Source organism: Danio rerio, chromosome 16 (genome assembly GCF_049306965.1).
Source record: "Danio rerio strain Tuebingen ecotype United States chromosome 16, GRCz12tu, whole genome shotgun sequence".
NCBI classification, from domain to species: domain Eukaryota; kingdom Metazoa; phylum Chordata; class Actinopteri; order Cypriniformes; family Danionidae; genus Danio; species Danio rerio.
In genome coordinates this window covers 50,629,000-50,650,191 of record NC_133191.1, presented here as the reverse complement: position 1 = coordinate 50,650,191, position 21,192 = coordinate 50,629,000, and the positions used below count along the sequence as shown (strand labels likewise).

Sequence of the window (21,192 nt, the reverse complement as noted above, 5' to 3'; positions counted from 1 at the left end):
AATCCACTTGATAATTACAGACAGGTGTGTTTGATAAGGGTTGCAACTGCAGGAAGGTAGATCTCCAGGAATAGGATTGGCCACCCCTGCTATAGACTTAATACTGAGTTACAAATATTGAACAATATTTTAACTAAGATTAGCAATCTAGTGTAAATGGCATTTATAGCAATACATTTGATGTTGGCTTGGAATTATCTATATTTAATTTTATTTTATTTAACCAGAAAAGACACCCTGAGATTAACCTCTTTCACAAAAGTGTCCTGGTTAAAATGATACAATGTTAGTATCTGCTCTACTGTAAACTATTTGAGTGTTATATGAAAACCATTTCACCCATGTCACAAAACAGCCTTCTTTCATCTAATAAATATCGTTAAGCTACAAAGCATGCTATCTATCTCAGACCCAGAAAAGCTAATTCATGCTTTTATGACTTCTATACTGGATTACTGTAATGCTCTGTTCACTGGTTGCCCAGCATCCTCTATTAATAAACTTTGGTTAGTACAAAAGCGTGTCTATGAAACACCTAATGGATATTTATTATGAAGGTCTTTATGGTTATGGTTAGAGTTAGGTGTATGGAGGCTTTATTATCATAGTAAGGCATTCACAATTTGATAAATACTCTCATGTACACTCAATATGGTATTAATGTACAATGTTATATACGGAGGTGTAAATATCTAACACTATTTCCATTAAAAATAGGTATTTAGTAGAGCTGGGCAAAGGTTATTTGTTATTAATCGCATCTAAAATAAAAATGCAAAATAAACGTTTGTTTTGACATTATATACGTGTGAGTATTATATATATTTATTATTGACCATACATGTTTTAAATCTAAATATAAATCAATTTAATATAAAATAATATTAATTGTTAAATACATGCACTCACATTTATTATGTCAAAAATACTTTTACTGGATGCGCTTAATCCAAATTGCCCAGCACTAGTATTTAGTGTAAACGGCATCTATAGCAATGAATAGTCTATTTTGATGTCATGTTTGCTTGGAGTTAGTACTATTCTGCATGTTTTACATCTAGTATTAACCAATGACAAGATCATCACTAACCTCCAGGTAGAAGCGTGGGCTCTCAGGCATGGTGGTCAGAGCAGCGATAGCAGCGACGGATGGAAACGCACACACCAGAACAAACACTCGCCAGCTATGAAACTGGTAGGCTGATCCCATCTGGAAGCTCCAGCCTGGTTAAAAGGATCAAAAGAGACTTTATCAATGGATTACACTAATATATGCATATGCAGTCAAGAATGAATTCAAAATAATTTAATGTATCAAATTTATTAGCATTTTTTTTTTTTTGGATTGCAAATTTTTAATAGTTAATGTAAGCGGTGAAGATCTTTTCGTCCCTGTTGGGTGAGAAAAAAAAAGTAGGATGGGACTTGATTTTGTCCATTAAGAATTGATTAGATGGTTTGCGATTGGTGGATCTCATGTGATTGGCAAGTTGATCCCCCCCCACCCCCCTTAAGCCATTTATGGTTTATTATTAGTGGATCAAATGTGTGTGTATATATATATACACTGTAAAAACGCCAACTTTCAAAAAGTCCTCTGAACAAAGATTAATAAGTTAACTGAATTTAAATATTTTCATTTGAAATGCTGACAAATAATAGTTAGTTTGTTCAACAAATATGGTGCTTCAATGTGAAAAACTTAAAATATTTCGTTGAACTAATACAAAATTCTTAGTTTTGCGTTGATGCGTGCCCTTCTTGTTGGCGCATGCGCCTTATAAGCTTCTGGCGCATGCGCAATTTACTTCCATAGCTCACTGCAGGGGGTACCTGTCACGTGCGCGCGACAAAACGAACCATCTTTCTTTCTGCGGAGCTACGTGTCAATCGTTTTCATAATCGATTGTATATAATTGTATACATGTTTTTGTGCGATGTGCTACCCATCTGACTGCCCGATCTATTTTACCAGTGTATTAATGATGTGAGAGACCGTGATAGAGCGGTTAAGAGTAGTGGTGGGCAAAGCGAGGCTTCGTGAAACACTGAAACAGTCGAAGCAAATGTGTCGAAGCTTCGAAACGTTTCGAAACCTCACTCTACAGTGACATTTAGTGGTTATTTTTTATATATATATTTTATATATATTGCACTGAAACAGCTTCAGCAAAGAACGATTGAACAAATTGAGGGATTAAACCCCACTTTGTGAAAATGGAATCCTACAAGTAACATAGTACAGTGGTTAAGGTGTCAAACATCTAGGCAGGAGTAGTAGGTTTCGAAGCCAGTCAGTAGCAGTTGTTTTAAAATGCTTTAATACCAGTTGGTAATGCTTTGCTCTTGTATCGTTTTGTTTCAACATTGGTCTGATATCCGAATAAACAATTTGTGAATAAATATGTCTTGTTTTTGTCTTAAAACAGGGTTGTTGCTAGATCAAAAACGGTGGCCTGAAGTTATCAAGAATTATTTATATTATTCATTAAATTTCCCATTTATTGTATTTTATTAATGTCTACCCAAACCCTAAACCCAACCATACTGTAAAAATATTTATTATTGTTTTACAGTGTTACAAAAATGATGCTAAATTGATGGCGTAACTGTAGCTGTATCCTATTTAGGCTACACAAAACAGAAACATGATTAAAATACATAAAACCATGATTTCGAAGTCGGGATTCGCACCCAAAACATCATGCTAAGCATAGAATCAATAAGCAAACCCACAGTGCTCTAAGCCATTTGAGACAGAGATAATTAGGAGACCTTGGCAGTCAAATTAGGATTCACCAGGTCTCGAAACGTTTCTAAGCTGATCGATGCTTTGAATCGCTTTAGTCACGTGACTAGGTGTTTCGAAACACTTTAGTCACGTGACTTGGGTGCTTCGGATCATGCTTCGGTGCAGTGATTCGAAACACTTGCGCTTCGGGATCTCGACACTGTGTCAAAACATCAGTTTCACGTCAGCCATCCCTAGTTAAGAGCAGGCCAACAACGTTTCTGCTAAATCATAGGTATGTATGTCTTTTTTTGTTATCATCTAACGTTATATTATTTGATATGTTGGCTTTGATGTGCGCGTGTATCCTAATACGGAACTATTTGTTATAATTTAGCCGTGAGTTACTTGTTTCGTGCACTTGGTTTTGGCTATTTACATCAATAAAAGTTTAGAGTGAATGTATTTGAAACAAATAGCGATTTCAATCGAGTCATTTGCTTTAATAACTCACGATTAATACAATGAGTCTCATATAACATACCAGATCAGGTATCCAAGTCAAATATAACATTATGTCCTGTTTATCTAGATTGCTGTCAGCATTGCGCACATCATAACCTTTTTTCCCTTCGAACCAGAGCCAGTGGAACAAACGGTGACGTGTTTAACTGTGTAATTTGTGTGAAAATCGTGTGATTTTCATGTAATTCATTGCTTGATTTGTTAGCTCGACTAAATGTCTATCATATTCAGACCAACTTGCTTTAACAGTCAGCTAGCTTTTATTTACATAAAAAATATAAAGGGCTAAATATATATTTTTCTTTCTTTTTGCTCAAAAGGACTGAAATATTGACAATGACATAATTCAATGCAAGATTTCCTTGAGGAGGTGAGACTTGTTATCATCAGTGAAATTTGACGGTCATTCACCAGCAGATGCAAGAAACCTTTTCTCTTTGCCCAAAAGAAGTTGTTGAGATTTAGCCAGGAAGAAATTAGAGAGAGATAACCTGGACTTTAAGGAAGAGGTAAGTCACTATATTGCAATTGCTTTGGTTTCATTCAAGGTAGTAATGATAATGCTAAAAATAACAAACAACATTATTATTATAGGTAATTCAAAATACATCTGTATTCAGCATTTGAACATTTAAATATTTACATTTACACACACATATATATATATATATATATATATATATATATATATATATATATATATATATATATATATATATATATATATATATATATATATATTATGTGTAAAAATTAATATGTATGTTTTTTTGTATATTGTAGATCTGCACAGAGTTTTCTCAGATCTGTAATGTAGATCTCCTGAGACAGTTAATCGAGTGACTTGATAAATATACAGCACCTCTCCTGAAACTCTACAGAAAAGAAGGGATTCAATGGGTCCAGAGATGGATACAACTTTAAACAAGATGGATGAGCAGGTACTCATTAAGATTTTTTTTTTCTTATACACCCGTCTGATGTTTTTAACATGTGCAACATATTTTGTCCTGTCAAGAATTTCATGCTCAGGTAATACAGTCTAATAAAATGTAATTGCAACAATTTAATTGTCCAGCCCTTTTGCATTAATTTTAATTGTGTCAAGTTGTGTTTTGATTGTGAGATGGAAGTAAGATAAATAACAGATGTTTCACTTGTTTTGAGTGACCATTTCAAATGAATACATTCAAAGAGGAAAATAGAAAATAATAGCTGTAGTTTTTAACTCAAAGTAATTGTCACATGAAACTAAACATTTTTCTAAATTTGCCAACACAACCATTATCAAATTCCATTGTATGGAAACCACAAAATTCTTTTTTAAAAATAAAGCCATGTGTTTTTCAACAGCATGAATAAAATACTATGCTCATTTAAATGTACTAAGTACATTTTTACTTACAAAACAATAAGATTGTAAAACACCCTTTGTAAATGACTTTCCTTTAGGTCACTGATATTGTCACCGATCGAGAAAGAGCAGCTCTTGAGGGATTGCCAATTTTTCTTCGTAAAAATTCTGCTTGCTTTCTCAAGATATGTCTGGTAAGTTACCCATTTTCATACCCTATTCTACATTTATTAGTCTGCTTGGTAACACTTTTAATAGCTGCACGCTATAAATAATTTATTTAGTATTAGCGAATAGTTAATTTATTTTCTGTTAAGCATAACTCTACATGAAGTGCTCAATGATTGTATTTTTTTTAACTTTAATGATTCATTTGTATTACTAATTTAAGTATTGCATTATTTACAAACCAGTTATTTAAGAATAGTTGGTGTTTTTAAGATCATTCAGAATGCTTAAGTACACGATTAATAAACTATTCAAATTAACATTTAAATATCCTAATATTAAGGTATGTAATAATAGTTACTTTGTATGTTAGTATATGCTTTATGAGCTTAACTTCATCCAGTTGTGACCTAATCTAAAGTGAGGACTATTTATGCTTTATAAATCCCTTATGAATGACAATTAAAGGCTCAGTTATATTCTAAACAGGACAATAAACAACTTTCACAATTGAAACTGTATCAAATAAAAGTAAATCTTTGCAATTTTATGTAAAATAAAAGTTTAAAAAATTGCTAAATATTAAAAAGTTGTCAATATATTGTTCAATTATTATATATTATAGACTATTCAAAGTGTTACTGTTTGTATGTACAAAAGTATTACATGTTTTTATTTTCTTTGCATAATAGTAATAACATTAATAAGTAGTAATTAATATTACACATCAATTAATTTTCCCATTACTTAATCTCCTATAAGGACACGGACCCTGAAGACCACAGCACCAGAGATTAAAGGATTGGAATCTTCACTGTGGTGGAAGATGATAATGGCACTTCTGCATCCCTGCAATATGTGATGAACCTCGCTAAAATCTTGGAGGAGGCCATAGTACTTCAGGATATCACACATCTGCCTGCAGCCTTCGCTTACTTGTTCAGCCTCTTGTATAGACTGAATATGGAACACCCAAAAGAACTCAAATATACTTTTTAAGTGATTCAGCATGTTTTATGGAGGTTGGTGGCACATGATCTGCGAGAGTTCAGTTCATTCATTCATTCATTTTCTTTTCGGCTTAGTCCCTTTATTAATCTGGGGTCGCCACAGCGCAATGAACTTGTTTTACGCAGCGTATGCCCTTCCGGCTGCAACCCATCTCTGGAAAACATCCATACACACTCATTCACACATACACTACGGACAATTTTAGCCTACCCAATTCACCTGTGCCACACGTCTTTGGACTGTGGGGGAAACCGGAGAACCCAAAGGAAACCCACGTGAACGCAGGGAGAACATTCAAACTCCACACAGTAACGGCAACTGACCCGTGACCACTTCCTAATGTGCCACTGTTTCAATGTTTTGAGGTCTGTTTTTGGACTTTATGTACTTTGTTGACAAAAGTGCAGTACACTTTAAAGACTGTATGAATGGAGTGGCTTTTAGGGTTTACTCTGATTAGATGATTGTATATTCACCTGGTTTGAGTGTTTAGACACACTAATAGCTTGGTTTTAGTAAGGTTGCCAGTTATTTTATGTTGAGGCAGTGTACAATCTTTTCAAATCTGGAAACATTCAGTACTAGTTGTGTACAAACTAGCCCAATGCTGAACACGGCTAATGTCAAATGCTGATTTTGTATGCAAATGTTTTGGATTGTGATTTGAACACAGTTAAAAATAAAAAAAAGTGAATTGACTATTCTTGTGTATTTAATTTGAATCCTAAAAATTAATAGTAAATGCATAATGAATCAGTTTGTTTTATTTTGTTCAGTAAACTAAAAAAATCTTGTTGGGTAAACATAATCATTTTTGTTCAGTAAACAAAAGATCTTGTTGAATAAACGTGAAAATTTTTGTTCAGCAAACAAAAGATCTTGTTGAGTAAACATGATAATATTTGTTCAGCAAACAAAAATATCTTGTTGGGTGAACATGACATTTTTTGTTCAGCAAACAAAAATATCCTGTTGGTTGAACATGATATTTTTTGTTCAGCAAACAAAAATGTCTTGTTGGGTTAACATGATATTTTTTGTTCAGCAAACAAAAATGTCTTGTTGAATGAACATGATATTTTTTGTTCAGCAAACAAAAATATCCTGTTGGTTGAACATGATATTTTTTGTTCAGCAAACAAAAATATCTTGTTGGGTGAACATGATACTTTTTGTTCAGAGAACTAAAGAATTCAACAAAATATTTTGAGTTCACTGGTCTTCAAACCCTGTTTGTTGAGTTAACTCAAAAAGCTATGTGTGATAGGTTGCCTAATTATTTTAAGTTTACTCAACTTTTTTTTTTTACAGTGTATATATATATATATATATATATATATATATATATATATATATATATATATATATATATATATATATATATATATATAATCTTTATAATTTTAATTATGAAACTTTTATGATGACAGATTACTAGAACAACTAAAAAATTTTATAAATTAAAATAAACCAGCAGAGGTCACTGGAAAACATTCACACTCACACCAACTACAAATCCGCCAGTTCATGGACTACAACTTCATACATGCACTCGTTCACACACGTTCTAGATCTTGACTGATTACACTCGCACAGCTGAAGCTGCTTAAGGACTGATTCATGGACTATAAGTACTACTCAAATCGGTTAAGTGACATTGTAATGCATTTTCCTTTGTCTTGTTTTGCTGTGTTTTTTGATCCTTGCCTTGTTTATTTATTTAATCCTGTTTGCTGACTGCCTTTTGACCACTTTGACCATGACTATGACTCTGGATTGCCCTTATACATCTGTTTGCCCCTGGGTTTACCATTGCTTGCCTGACCATTCTAATAAACCTGCATGTGGATCCTCACCTCTGTTGTCAGAGTCTCTCCCCTGGTTACAGAAAAAAAAACACGGCAAAACAAGACAAAGGAAAACGCATTGTAGTGTCACTTAACAGATAACAAGACTCAGCAAAAGTGTTTGTGTTTGAGCTGTACTTATAAGCCATGAATCAGTCCTTAAGCAGCTTCAGCTGTGCGAGTGTAATCAGTCAGGATCTAGAACGTGTGTGAACGAGTGCATGTATGAAGTTGTAGTCCATGAACTGGCGGATTTGTAGTTTGTGTGAGTGTGAATGTTTTCCAGCGACCTCTGCTGGTTAGATCGCTGATAATTATGACAATATTATTATTATTGTTATTATTATTAATACTTTTATATAGCTATTTAAAACTATTAAAGTTAAAAAATGTGGCTGTAACTTGCTCTTTTATTTGTAAGTGTGACTTTGTAAATGGGAAAATTCTTGTTATGTCAACTTAGCTTTAACATTCTGCTATGTCAGGAGACTTTTAACCTTTTTTTTAACATCCCTGCAGTCTTTATTGATCAACACACAACAACTGGTGAAAGTGCTTTCAGTAACATCTCCAGCTAAGGTCACCGCTTGAGTCTCCTGTGGATTAAACAGAGATTGGGTTTCTTGCTGAAGGGCAGCGTGGTGACGGTTAATGGATCTCCAACACTTCATTAACCAGGCTAAGATCAGTTAACCGTGATGTTCATGTGCTGGTTACCGTAATGAGGAATGATGGCCCAGGCCATGGCGGCGGCGTAGATTCCTCCGATCATCCAGAACATGCAAAGCCAACTCAAGTGCTCCCCGCGTTTCTCCTGAGCCAGGAACTCAGAGTAATAAGAGAACACGATGGGGATCGAGCCGCCGATTCTACAGCAACAAACAGACAAATGCACAGATTAGGATACCTCAATTTTTTTTAAATGGATACTGTACCACAATGTGCAAAATCGATTTATATCACCTTAATCTTAAGAAAAAAAATCTTTAACACTGGAAAACTAAACATTTATTAAGTATTGATTATTGGTTAAATTCATTTATTCAGCCGATAGTCATAAAAAGGATAACTGCTTTAGCCAGGAAAAGCATTAGATCAGTGTTTCTCAACCACGTTCCTGGAGGACCACCAGCTCTCACATTTTCAATGTCTCCTTGACCAAACACATCTATCTATCTATCTATCTATCTATCTATCTATCTATCTATCTATCTATCTATCTATCTATCTATCTATCTATCTATCTATCTATCTATCTATCTATCTATCTATCTGTTATATTATTATTATGAATAAATATCGCTTATGTGCAATAATAATGAGATATTTAGTAAAATGTGTTGATGCCGAATCTTAAAACCTATAATTGAAGTACATTTTGAGTTAACTCCTATTTGAATTACAAAAAGGTGTTTTGTGTGCTCAATGACAACAGTACTGCAATTAACAAAAACCTAATCTAATTTAATAAAAATCGAATAAACTCTAAACATTGATACATTAAAACTAGCATTAAACATATCTGTGTGCCATTTTGAATGTCAAAATTGTATTAAAGCTTGTAAAATGGCAGGAAGCAAAATTAAAATTGAATGAAAATGTGAAAAAAGTAACTATAATTAGTATAGTTATTGATCAAGTAAAAAAAATTATCAAAGTTTTTCTCAACAATTAATATATCTTTATGATACAGTCGAAGGCAAAATATAAGCAATTTTTGCTATTATTAGTTAGGCTAAATAGGCAAGTGATTGCACAACAGTGGTTTGTTCTGTAGCCAATCAAAAAAAAAATATATATATATATATATATAAATAAATTTTTGGTAACACTCTACATTAAAGTTCATTAGGTAATGCATTTACTATCATGAACTAATCATGAACAACACTTGTTTAGCATTTATTAATTATAATTGAACATTTACTAATGCATTATAAACATCCAAGTCCATGCTTGTTAACCTTAGTTAATGCACCGTGAGTTAACATGAACTAACAATGAACTACTGTATTTTCATTAACTAACGTTTACTAACATGACTAAATACTGTAAATGTAATGTTCATTATTTTTTCATGTTAGTAAATGCATTACTTAACATTAACTAATGAACCTTATTGTAAAGTGTAAATTTCTTTTTTCTTTTTTCTTTTAATTTTTCACCATATTTCCTATAATATTTCTTCTTCTGGAGAAAGTCTTATTTGTTTTATTTTGGCTGAAATAAAAGCAGTTTTTAATTTATTAAACACCATTTTAAGGTCAATATTATTAGCCCCTTTAAGCTATATATTTTGGTGGTATACAGAACAAACCATTGTTATACAATAATTTGCCTAATTACCCTAACCTGCCAAGTTAGTCTAATTAACCTAGTTAAGCCTTTAAATGTCACTTTAAGCTGTATAGAAGTGTCTTGAAAATTATATAGTCAAATATTATTTACTGTCACCATAGCAAAGATAAAATAAACCAGTTGTTGAAAATAAGTTTTAAAACTATTATGTTTAGAAATGTGTTGAAGAAATCTTCTCTCCCCCAGAATTTGGGGGAAAAAATAAACAGGGGTCTAATAATTCTGACTTCAACTGTATATATAAAAGAGTACAGTAAATGTGCATCATCATTTACCCCACACCGGAGAGCAGACGACAGAAGAGGAAAGAGCTGTATCCTTGGACAAAGGAGGAGAAGAAAGCAAACACACTGTTGATGGAGAGCGAGATGAGAAGAGTCTGTCTGCGGCCGATTCTGTCAGCCAATCCACCCCACACAAATGCTCCCACCATCATCCCCAAATACACGATCAGACCTAAGAGGCACAAAGAAACAGAGGATCAATAACTACGCACAAGACAGAAAATCAAAGTCCCCAATAAAGCAGGACGACGGGCTAAATGACATTTTGGAAATGGAGCTACAGGATCTAGAAATGATTAAAATGTCAGAGTGTCTTAAAGGCATACTGTAGTTCACCCAAAAATGAAAATCCTGCCATCGTTCATTCACCTTTCACATATTCAACATTTTTGTGAGTTTCTTTCTTCTTTTAAAGACAAAAGAAGATATTTTGAAGAATGCTTGCAACCAATCAGCAGTAAGAGGTGTGTCTAGTAAATATAGTGAAGGTATGTTTATTTATTAATCTTATGACATAAAAGCAATCTTACATGACCCAACCAAATGCACAAGTGCTCTTCCTCATTAGCATTTAAGTGTATGGTTATAAATAGGGCTATGCAATTAATCGCAATCGCAAAAAAATCACAACTTAAGCACGCGCAATTTCTAAATCGCAAAAGGCTGCAATTTATATCTATTATTTATTTAGAATTTTATTCAGAATATGTTCTTGTGCGCATGATATTAATATGTTAACCAATCAGAGCTTACGTTGCGCACCGGGCAATTATAGCTATTATGTTAACCAGCTCACTCTGCGCATGACGAAGTTGAGTGGGAGAACTGAATAGGCGAAGCAGGAGGAAAGAGCATAAAACATGGATGCAGGTCAAAATAAAAATGATTTGGTGCCAAGGAGAAATTCAATGACAGTCATTTTGGAGTATTTTTGAAATCAGGAGAGAGGATGTGTCACAGAGCAAGGCAATTTTTAAGACTTGTGAAATGATTATTCCAACAAAACGGAGCAATACTACAAATCTGATCCAACACTTAAAACAGTGTCATAAAAAACTGCATGATCAACGCATCTCCACACAGTGCATCGAAACAAACAAAAGCACACATAAAAGCCAGCCCAAACAGACTAAACTAGTATCCATTTCTCAGGCATTTGCAAGCGCCGTGCCTTATGGGTAAGGGTCAAAACGACACGAAGAAATTACTGACTCACAGTTTTGTTATGCACTTCTTGTGCACTGAATGCATTTAGAATGTATGTAGCTTGTTTGAAAAAGCAAAAACAGTTGCCAAAATCGCAAATAAAATCGCAATCGCAATATGATTATTCTGTCCATATTGCACAGCCCTAGATATAAACTAGCCTAGAAGATCATCTGCTGTTAAAAACTAGCTTAGAGTGTAATTTGCAGTTAAAAATGAACATAGAGTGCCGTCTGCTGTTAAAAAGTAGCCTAGAGTGTCATCTGCTGTTAAAAACTAACCTAGGGCACTATCTGCTGTTAAAATCTAGCCTAGAGTGCCATCTGGTGTTAAACATTAGCCAAGAGCACAGTCTCCTGTTAAACACTAGCACCATCTGCTGTTAAAAACTACTATAGAACGCGACCTATCTTGAAGTCTAGCCTAGAGTGCCATCTGATGTTAAACATTAGCCTAGAGCACAGTCTTCTGTTAAACACTAACGCCATCTGCTGTAAAAAACTAGCATAGAACACCATCTGCTGTTACAAACTAACCTAGAGTGCCATCTGCTGTTAAAAACTACTATAGAACGCGACCTATCTTGAAGTCTAGCCTAGAGTGCCATCTGATGTTAAACATTAGCCTAGAGCACAGTCTTCTGTTAAACACTAACGCCATCTGCTGTAAAAAACTTGCATTGAACACCATCTGCTGTTAAAAACTAACCTAGAGCACCATCTGCTGTTAAAAACTATCCTAGAGCGCTGTCTACTGTTTTAATCTAGCCTAGAGCACAGCCTCTGTTAAAAACTAGCCTAGAGCATTATCTGGTGTTAATAAAAACTAGCCTAGAGTGCTGTCTGCTGTTACAATCTAGCCTAGAGCACCATCAATTGTTAAAATCTAGCCTAGAGTGTCATCTGCTGTTATAACCCAGCCTAGAGCATCATCTGCTGTTATAATCTAGCCTAGAGCACCGTCTGCTCTTAAGATCTAGCCGAGAGCATCATCTGCTGTTAAAAACTAGCCTAGTGCGCCATCTGCTATTGAAAACTAGCATAGAGCATCATGTGGTGTTAAAACTAGCCTAGAACGCCATCTGCTGTTAAAAACCAGCTTGCAGCGCCATGTTATGTTAAACTCAATCTAGCCAAGAGCATCGTCTCCTGTTAAACACTTTACTAGTGCGCCATCTGCTGTTCAAAAAACTAGCCTAGAGTGTCGTCTGCTGTCAAAAACTAACCTAGAGCACAGTCAACTGTTAAACACTAGCCTAGAATGCCATCTGCTGTTAAAACTAGCTAGCCTAGAGCACCATCTGCTGTTAAAATACAGCCTAGAGTGCCATCTGCTGTTAAAATACAGCCTAGAGTGCCATCTGCTGTTAAAAACTAGCCTAGAGCGCAGTCTCCTGTTAAACACTAGCCTAGAATGCCATCTGCTGTTAAATCTAGCTAGCCTAGATCACCATCTGCTGTTAAAATCTAGCCTAGAGCGCCATCTGCTGTTAAAAACTAGCTTAGAGGGCCATCTGCAATTAAAAATTAGCAAAGAGTGCAATATTGTGTTAAATACTAGCCTATAGCACCATCTGGTGTTTAAAACTAGCCTAGAGTGACATCTCATGTTAAACACTAGCCTAGAGCACCATGTGCTATCAAAAACTAGCGTGGATCGCCATGTGCTGTTTAAAATTAGCCTGAAGCACTATCTGTTGTTTAAAAATTAGCCTAGAGCAATGTCTCCTGTTAAACACTAGCCTAGAGTGCCATGTGCTGTTAAAAACTAGCCTAGAGCGCCATCTGCGGTTAAAAATTAGCCTAGAAGGCTAAATAAACTAGCATAGATAACCATGAGCTGTAAAAACTAGCCTAAAACACTATCTGTTGTTAAAAATTAGCCTTGAGCGCTGTCTCCTGTTAAACACTAGCCTAGAGTTCCAACTGCTGTTTAAAACTAGCCTAGAGCACCATCTGCTATTAAAGTTAAGCAGGGAATCGATTCAAGAAAGAGTAATGCACTTTGAAAATCTCAGAATCATTGCAGAATCGATCTGTCAAATTATTTTGGTCACAACTCTAATGAATATAGTTTAAATCTAACCAGTGTTTAGCTCATCATATCAAACCATATCACATTTTATCGCTATACTTTGTTCTCACATGGTTAATGTTAACAACATCAGCATTGGGTGCATTTAGTGTGTATTAGCATTGCCTGTAGATTTCAGCTCCTCTGTCGTCTCTAGTTGTCATACTTTTTAAATTTCATATAAAAACAGATAAGATTAATTAATCTGCTACCTTTAGCATCTTCACATGTGATGAAGTCTACTAGCTGCGAGTAAGATGAAATAAGACAAATGTGTAAAAAAAACATTTGAGTTAGCAAATATTGTAACAACATAACTGTTGTGAAATCTAAGAAGATAGCTTTCTGGTAATGTACTTGCTAATAAAAGTAAAATTTTGGATCCCTTTTAACCTAAATAAAAGTGTTGGACGGTGGTTTTAAAATCATTGTTGTCTTTGTTGGTGAACAAAGAATGATTTCTTTGATTTAGAGGATTTACGCAGACTGTTGAAAGCCGACTCTTTCACAGCTCCGCCATCATCATGTGACTGAGAGTGTGAAGGCAGACAGATGGCACTGCTGGCACAGATGTGCACTATGCCAGAGATAAAGCAATGCATGAATCGTCCGTGGAAACAATTAAAATGACCCATGGAACAAATATATTCCTCAGATGTAGCTCTTTCACTTCTGATGAGACTTAATTGAGTTTTTAGATGCTTTTTACACTGCATTTAACCCTAGATTAGCATCTTGGGTCTTGTTGGGTAAGCTAGTAAAACACACCGGCATCCAAAACAATGGCTCTGTTCCAAAACCTACAAAGCCATTTTACTGTGTGCAGCCTATTAAGACAACATCCTAAAAATCAACTACAAGAGATTCAAAATGAACTAATTTACAAAAAAATGTACCAAACAAACATCCATATATGATAGATTAATAAGACTGAAGTTAAACATGTATAATATACACTTCAAAATGCCTTTCTTACTTAGATTTCTGTCTAAATTCTGTCTGATTTCTAGACCAAATATCTATAAATTCTTAAAACAAGAAGCATTTTCTAGACAAACAAAAACATTGTCTAGTTTTAAGAAATAATATGCCAAAATTAAGAGTTTTCTTTCCTTAAAACAAGCCACTTAATCTGCCAATGGATGGGGTAAACTAAATAATCTTATTTGAAAAAAAACAACAACAACATTATTTTGCTTACCCCATTGGCAGATTTTTTTAATCTAAATATCTACAGTATATTAGGAATAATTTTAGTGACACTAATTTTAGTGAATCAAAGACAAAAGTATTCAAGAGTAATACACCACTGTTATTATTTTTTTAACACTAAAGCCTATTTAGAGCAATTTGAAGCATATCTAGAAGCATATTTGATGACAAAAGGAAAAAATAAATTAGAAAATATCACTACGTTACAAAGCATGCGAACTATCTCAGATGCAGAAAAGCTAGTTCATGCTTTTATGACTTCTAGACTGGATTACTGTAATGCTCTGTTCACTTGTTGCCCAGCAGCCTCTGTTAATAAACTTCAGTTAATGCAAAATACAGCTGGCAGAGTTTCTAGGAGTTAAAAAAAAAATCCCCCCCAATTTTATCCTCCTTACACTGGCTGCCTGTTAAGTTTTGAATTGATTATTAAATATCGCTTCTTATCTATAAAGCTTTAAATCAGGCATGTCCAAACTCGATCCTGGAGGGCCGGTGTCCTGCAAAGTTTAGTTCCAACCCTAATCGGACACACCTGGGCTAGCTAATCAAGCTCTTACTATGCTTCTTAGAAATATCCTTGCAGGTGTGTTGAGGCAAGTTGGAGCTAAAATCTGCAGGACACCGGCCCTACAGGACCGACTTTGGACACCCCTGCTTTAAATAATCTACCTCCTGTTTACCAATCCATCATTCTGTCTTGCTACAATCCAACCCTCTCTTAAAGATTTCAAAATTCAGGGTTTCTGGTAGTACCCAGAATAGCAAAGTCCACTAAAAGAGGTCGAGCCTTCTCATTTATGGCTCCTAAGCTCTGGAATAGCTTTCCTGATGATGACCGAGGCTCAGACACACTCTCTCAGTTTAAAACTAGATTAAAGACCTACCTTTTCAGAAAAGCATACACACAAAGCATTTCATAACGGTATGTTATCATTAAGTCTTAAAGGGACTTTGTTCTCACTCAGGGGGTTGTTGCTAGATCAGATATGGTTATTTATTAAAATTCTGTTTAAATGTATTTCATTAACGTCTACCCCCAACCCAACTCTAAACCCAACCATCACAGTAATGTAAAAACAGTAGTTGTACTGAGTATTATTGATGTTATCTATTAAATTACTCAATAAAGTGTATTTTTTAACATCTACCCCCACCCCAATTCTAAACACAACCGTCACAGCACTGTAAAAATATTCATTATTGTTAGACAGTGTCATATAAATGCTGCTATATTATTGTGCATATCACACTTCCGGCCGGCCTCGTATCCGATCTAGACTTTACCCACTCAGGGCTGTCTATGCAAATGAAGGAGAGTGGGAGGGGCTTTCTGCAGATTTCTGCGGAATAATTTTGGGAGTATCATAACTAAAACCTTAATATGTAAAATAAAAAATAATACCTTTTTAACTTTTATTTAACGTTTAAAATGCAAATCCTCCTAGATTCACTTTTTTGGTAAACAAAGCAAGTCTCTCATATAATATATCTACTAAAAGACAAAAAAAAATACTGAACAAACTGCATTGTACATAAATCAGATGAACATTTTCACATTAGTCAATATTATTACTTTAATTAATTTAAAAACTGAATAAATATAGATTTACACACATTTACTCAATTAAATAAACAGAATTAATGATGGCCTAAAAATCTGCGGAATTGTGCACGCAGAAAATTATATATATAACCTGAGTCTGAGAGTTCTATTCAACCCAAGCTCATTCTGGAAACGTAGCCCCGCGGACATTTCTGGAGACTGCGATTTACGTGGCCGGAGGTACGTATGGCCGCGTTTTGTTTTTTTTCGAGCGAACGCTATGGGGCGGTGTGATGCCGCTCCTCCTCTTCGTGCTCGCCGGCTGACGGCTCGCCTCTGTGTGGAGGGCTTTCCCAATGCAACCAGTTTGTCCGCTTAGCTCTCAGTGTTACGTCGGCGGAGCGGAGGCCCGGAGAAGGAGGAGCCGGCCACGGGAACGACGGACGGAGTCCGGGAAAGAGCGGTTCCAGAAATCAGGTAAGATGAAAAACAGAATCCAAAAAATAAGGGCGAGAACGCAGCGAGATCTGAAAAAGCGATCAAAATCGGACAAGGGCTTTTGCTTTTTTTTCTGGACGGCTTTTGCAAATTGTCGCTTGGGTTTAGGGAAGGAGGAAGAGGAGGGCGGCTGGATCGGCCGATTGGCCGGCCGCCCGGTTGTTCAGTCGTTCAGCCAGTCAGTCGGACGGACAGTCGCTCCACAGCTTTTCACGCGAAAACAGCGCGGACACGAACGGTGCGCGCTCCCGAGAGGCGTTCAAGACTCGAAAAAGCGTGCACAGCGGCCTCTTGCCGATTCGCAAAAACAAAAGCTGCTCGAATACGTACCTCCCGGGACGTATTTCGCAGTCTGCAGAAACGTCCGTGGGGCTACGTTTCCACAATGAGCCTGGGTTGGTTTTATTTATTTGATAGTTTATTTCACATTTCTTGTTTGTAAAGGCTAAATGCAAATAAAAAGTAAACATTATTTTTTTTGTACTGTTTTTGTTTAAAGTTATAAAAAAAAGTTATAAGAGCCTGGATGTTATTATAGCCTGCAAATTCAATTTGCTGATGTTTGTGGGTACAGACATCTATTGTGTGCAGACTTGTCAGTTTTTTCCTTTCTTTTGAATATTGTCCATATCGATATCAGAATTATATTGTATCGACTGAAATTAAGAAATATATTGTTATATATAATAGTAATAAATATTTGCCATATTGTCCACCCCCACTCTGATGACACGTACTAAGGGGGAATGTCAATCAAAGTGTTTCTGCAGACTGATTTTTATGAAGTGTGATTATAAAAAATAAAATTAATTCATTTAGACCATTAGAAGCTGGTTATATTCACACACTGTCATCAAACAACTATGCTTTAAAAACCCCTTATAAAAGTTATTTTTGCATAATAGGTCCCCTTTAAAATGCATTTCCCTACTTTTAACAGTACAGTGAATGCACTTGCACAGTAAATGCACATTTATAACTCTATATCTTGGTTTGAGCTATAATTAGGTGTGCATCTGCGCTGGTGTTTGTGAAGGAGCTGTGAGAGTAGTTTTGAGTTTGTGTGGCGAGGCAGCTGTCAGCACCGCTTTCCTCTTACCTTGGCCTCATAATGGCTCTCTATGGCAGACAGCCGTGATGATGAGCCCTGATAGGCATCACTGCAATGCAGCAGGGGTCTGTTTTCTCTAGGGTCCATCGGTTTACAAACCCTGCACAGGACCACAGATCTCAACACCTACTGATGGTGCTGGGTCTGCTGCTGGACAATGATTTGACATACTGGAGTGTGCATGAAATGGGGAATTGGGATTCAAATATGACCATACTGCACTTTTACTACCATAGATATATACATTAGATCTCGCCTACCCTGTTGTCGTCTATTGGAAGGAATGCGTCAATAGAGCCGCCATTTTGGAACAGGGTAGCGCTCCTTTGAAATGAATGCGGGACCAAGGTACAGTGGAGGACTGTGGCCATCTAAAGCCAGAGATATACACATATAGACATATATCTATGATCGGGACTTTTCCTGGATGTCAGTATGCAAATTTTTTTTTTAATTACGAAAATTATAATTTTACATCACTTTTATACATTAATGGATCAGTGACCGCACGGGCATTCCTGACAAAAAGCTTGTTTTTGTGTGTACAGAAATGTACTATCCACCCTCCCTGTTTAACTTGATCTAATCATGTCCTGAAACACACCTCCTCTCCTGCTTTCACTTCTCATACTGACGGAGGGATTCGTTTGTAAATGAATCTTCGTTATGAACGACTCGTTCACTAGCCGACAATAATACAAGTTTCTGGCACTGCAGCATCTCGTTGTCATATTTCTTTTGCATTGTTTGCTGATTTTAATTAACAAAACTAGCATAAGCCGAGTATTTAGTGCGAGATGGTGCTACTTTGCCTTATGGTGAATTCAGTAAGTGACTGTTATCATCAATAACGTTACCTGTTATCACTAAAGTTCAGAACATACAGAAACGTAAAAACTTAATCTTACCTATAAAATGTTTTGCCTTCGTGCTTTGTTTTCTTTGTTTGCTCGTTACTATCCCCGTAGACAGCGCTAAAGTCCCGCATCTTCACGTAGCAACACTGTCTTAATTGTCTAGTGTGTCTGAATGACATTTGTTCTGGGAGCACTGTACCAATGTGGCGGCGCTATTGACGCATGCTCAGGGTCCCTATGCGATATCTAGGGTATATATCTATGTTTTACTACTAGCTATAGATGCTGAGATTGCAGATCCGCCAGTTTATTCAGATTATTATGAAAACTTGTTTCTGCCATGCTGATAAAAATAAAGCTTATAATATGGGGGGTTATAAAGAGATGTTGTGGTAGGGTTATTTTTGGTTAAATAATCCTGTTTAAGAAATTTTGTAGCATTGTAAGTGCCAATAATAACATTAATGCCCTTGAAGATTTTTTGCTCCTCTAATGAACTTTTCTGTTTCATATGAAGCTTTTTTTTTGTTTAAAGAACACTTTAAAAATCAGAAATACATTTTCTGCCATGAAGAGAGGAAAGGACTTATGCACATTAATCACAATGTCTTCCGTCCATTCCATATCTGTTTTTAAACGAAAAAAGAAACTTAAGAAAACGGGTGTTTTTTCGGTTTTCTTTTGCTCACAAAAAAAACCCCAGAAAAATAAAACAAGTTTTTGGCTTGATTTAAATTTTCTTTAATTTAGGGCAGGCAAACGGATAAATGACTTTAAAATTCATTGTACACATGTAGGTGGTGTTGAAACGCCCGTTTTCCTTTGATTGGCCAACCAAATCTAAGCCTGAGCTTGTGACGTTGCCCTCAAATTAATAGTCATATATATATATATGTATGTATGTATGTATGTATGTATGTATGTATGTATGTATGTATGTATGTATGTATATATATATATATATATATATATATATATATATATATATATATATATATATATAATATATATATATTATGGATGTAACGGTTCACAAAAAATCACGGTTCGGTTCGATACGACACAGTGATGTCACGGCTGTCTGTACCTGGGAGTACTTTGTGACGTCTCTGAGTGTGCTGCATTCATTCATGAGAAAGACTTGGTTCAAACCAATCAGCGCGCTCTATTGTGCATGCGGTGCAACTTCATTAATATGCATGATAGCTTTGAAGACTTTTACCTGAAACAGTGTTCAGACAGCAGAGAGACGCCACGTTGTGTTGCCAAAACAAGTGGGAGAAGAAGAATTGTTTGGAGATACAGGTCGTCAGTGTTGCCTTTTTAAATGTGCTGCAACTAAGGTTTTGTTTTTACTTCCCCACTATAAGAGCGCAGCTGGACTCACGTGTGGATCAGTGCACGCGACACGTGGCAGAAATACATTTGTAAGGAACATTTTTTACCCGAGAGCTTTTCGCATCTGGAAATGGTGAAATCCGGATTTGCTGCTCGTCTTCTTTTAAATAAGACCCTGCTCCAGTTGGTGTGGATTGCTCTGTCACTATAGATTTGGTAAGTGAGCGATCAGTGGTCTTTGTTTGTTTATTCAGATGGCAAAGTTAGTTTGTATTGTCAGCAGTACTCTTTCAGTGTTTAAAGACCGACAGTACGTTACAGTACGTTAATACCACTACAATATTATGGACTGAAAGATCTTCTGTAAATGCTGCTCGCCAAGTGTAAACATGTAAACACGCCAATCAAACTATAACCCACCGTCGTGTTGAATTTCCGACGCATTTTGTGACAGGATAGTCTAAACACACACCGCTTTCTGACCTACTGAGTGCATCTGAGTTACAAAGAAGTGCAGAGTTTTTTTTCTCTTATACGACGTGTGGTATCAAACATTCCACTGTCATTAAACACAGTCACTGTCTTTCAGATCAGCGCGTGCCCAAATGGAAACTCACATTTTTATCCAAATCCTTTCCTCTTTGCCTCCCCTGACACTCCCACCTAAACGGAGCTAGACACACCCACTTTCCTGACTTTTTCCAAGCTAGAGGTGTTAAAACACCCTGCTGAAACGTGGGGGTTTCATGGCCCTTTAAATAACAGGTTTGTAAATATTGCAATACTTAAAGGTGCAGTAGGTGATCTGCCAAAATGCTAACTGCTTAGCATATTATCTTTGGACGGCAGGGAGGGACTGTGATTCAAAGCCACACCCCCTGAAATCGCGAGCGCGCGCACCGCATCACAACAGCAGACAGACAACCCACCAGTTCATGTCATTCGCCAGTTAGTTAACGTTAGTGCCAGCGCCATGCAGGAATTACATTTATTACTTAGCCACACTTACATGCTATTTCAGAGCGAATAAACAGAGTAGCATGGTAAACAGATACGTAGGCTTTCATTGTTCA

The 21,192-nt window shown here is 35.9% G+C and overlaps 1 protein-coding gene and 1 long non-coding RNA gene across 3 annotated transcripts in view; one reads left to right on the top strand and one right to left on the bottom strand.

The window, feature by feature from the left end:
* The window catches only part of sv2a (synaptic vesicle glycoprotein 2A), an 86,604-nt gene that overhangs the window by 17,679 nt on the left and 47,733 nt on the right, over positions 1–21,192 (bottom strand). Inside the window, exons 3-5 of the mRNA XM_691342.9 lie at positions 10,270–10,450; positions 8,354–8,505; positions 1,091–1,224 (exon numbers count right to left, since the gene is read on the bottom strand). Of these exons, the coding sequence (XP_696434.2) occupies positions 1,091–1,224; positions 8,354–8,505; positions 10,270–10,450 (467 nt within the window). The remainder of the gene's footprint in view (positions 1–1,090; positions 1,225–8,353; positions 8,506–10,269; positions 10,451–21,192) is intronic.
* LOC137487980 (uncharacterized) lies at positions 2,885–6,488 on the top strand. Of its 2 annotated transcripts, none has more exons than XR_011006836.2 (5): positions 2,885–3,026; positions 3,577–3,765; positions 4,040–4,197; positions 4,709–4,804; positions 5,541–6,488. It is a non-coding gene; the product is annotated as an uncharacterized lncRNA (long non-coding RNA). The 2 variants fall into 2 exon arrangements; XR_012392527.1 differs by lacking the exon at positions 2,885–3,026 and adding an exon at positions 3,282–3,389.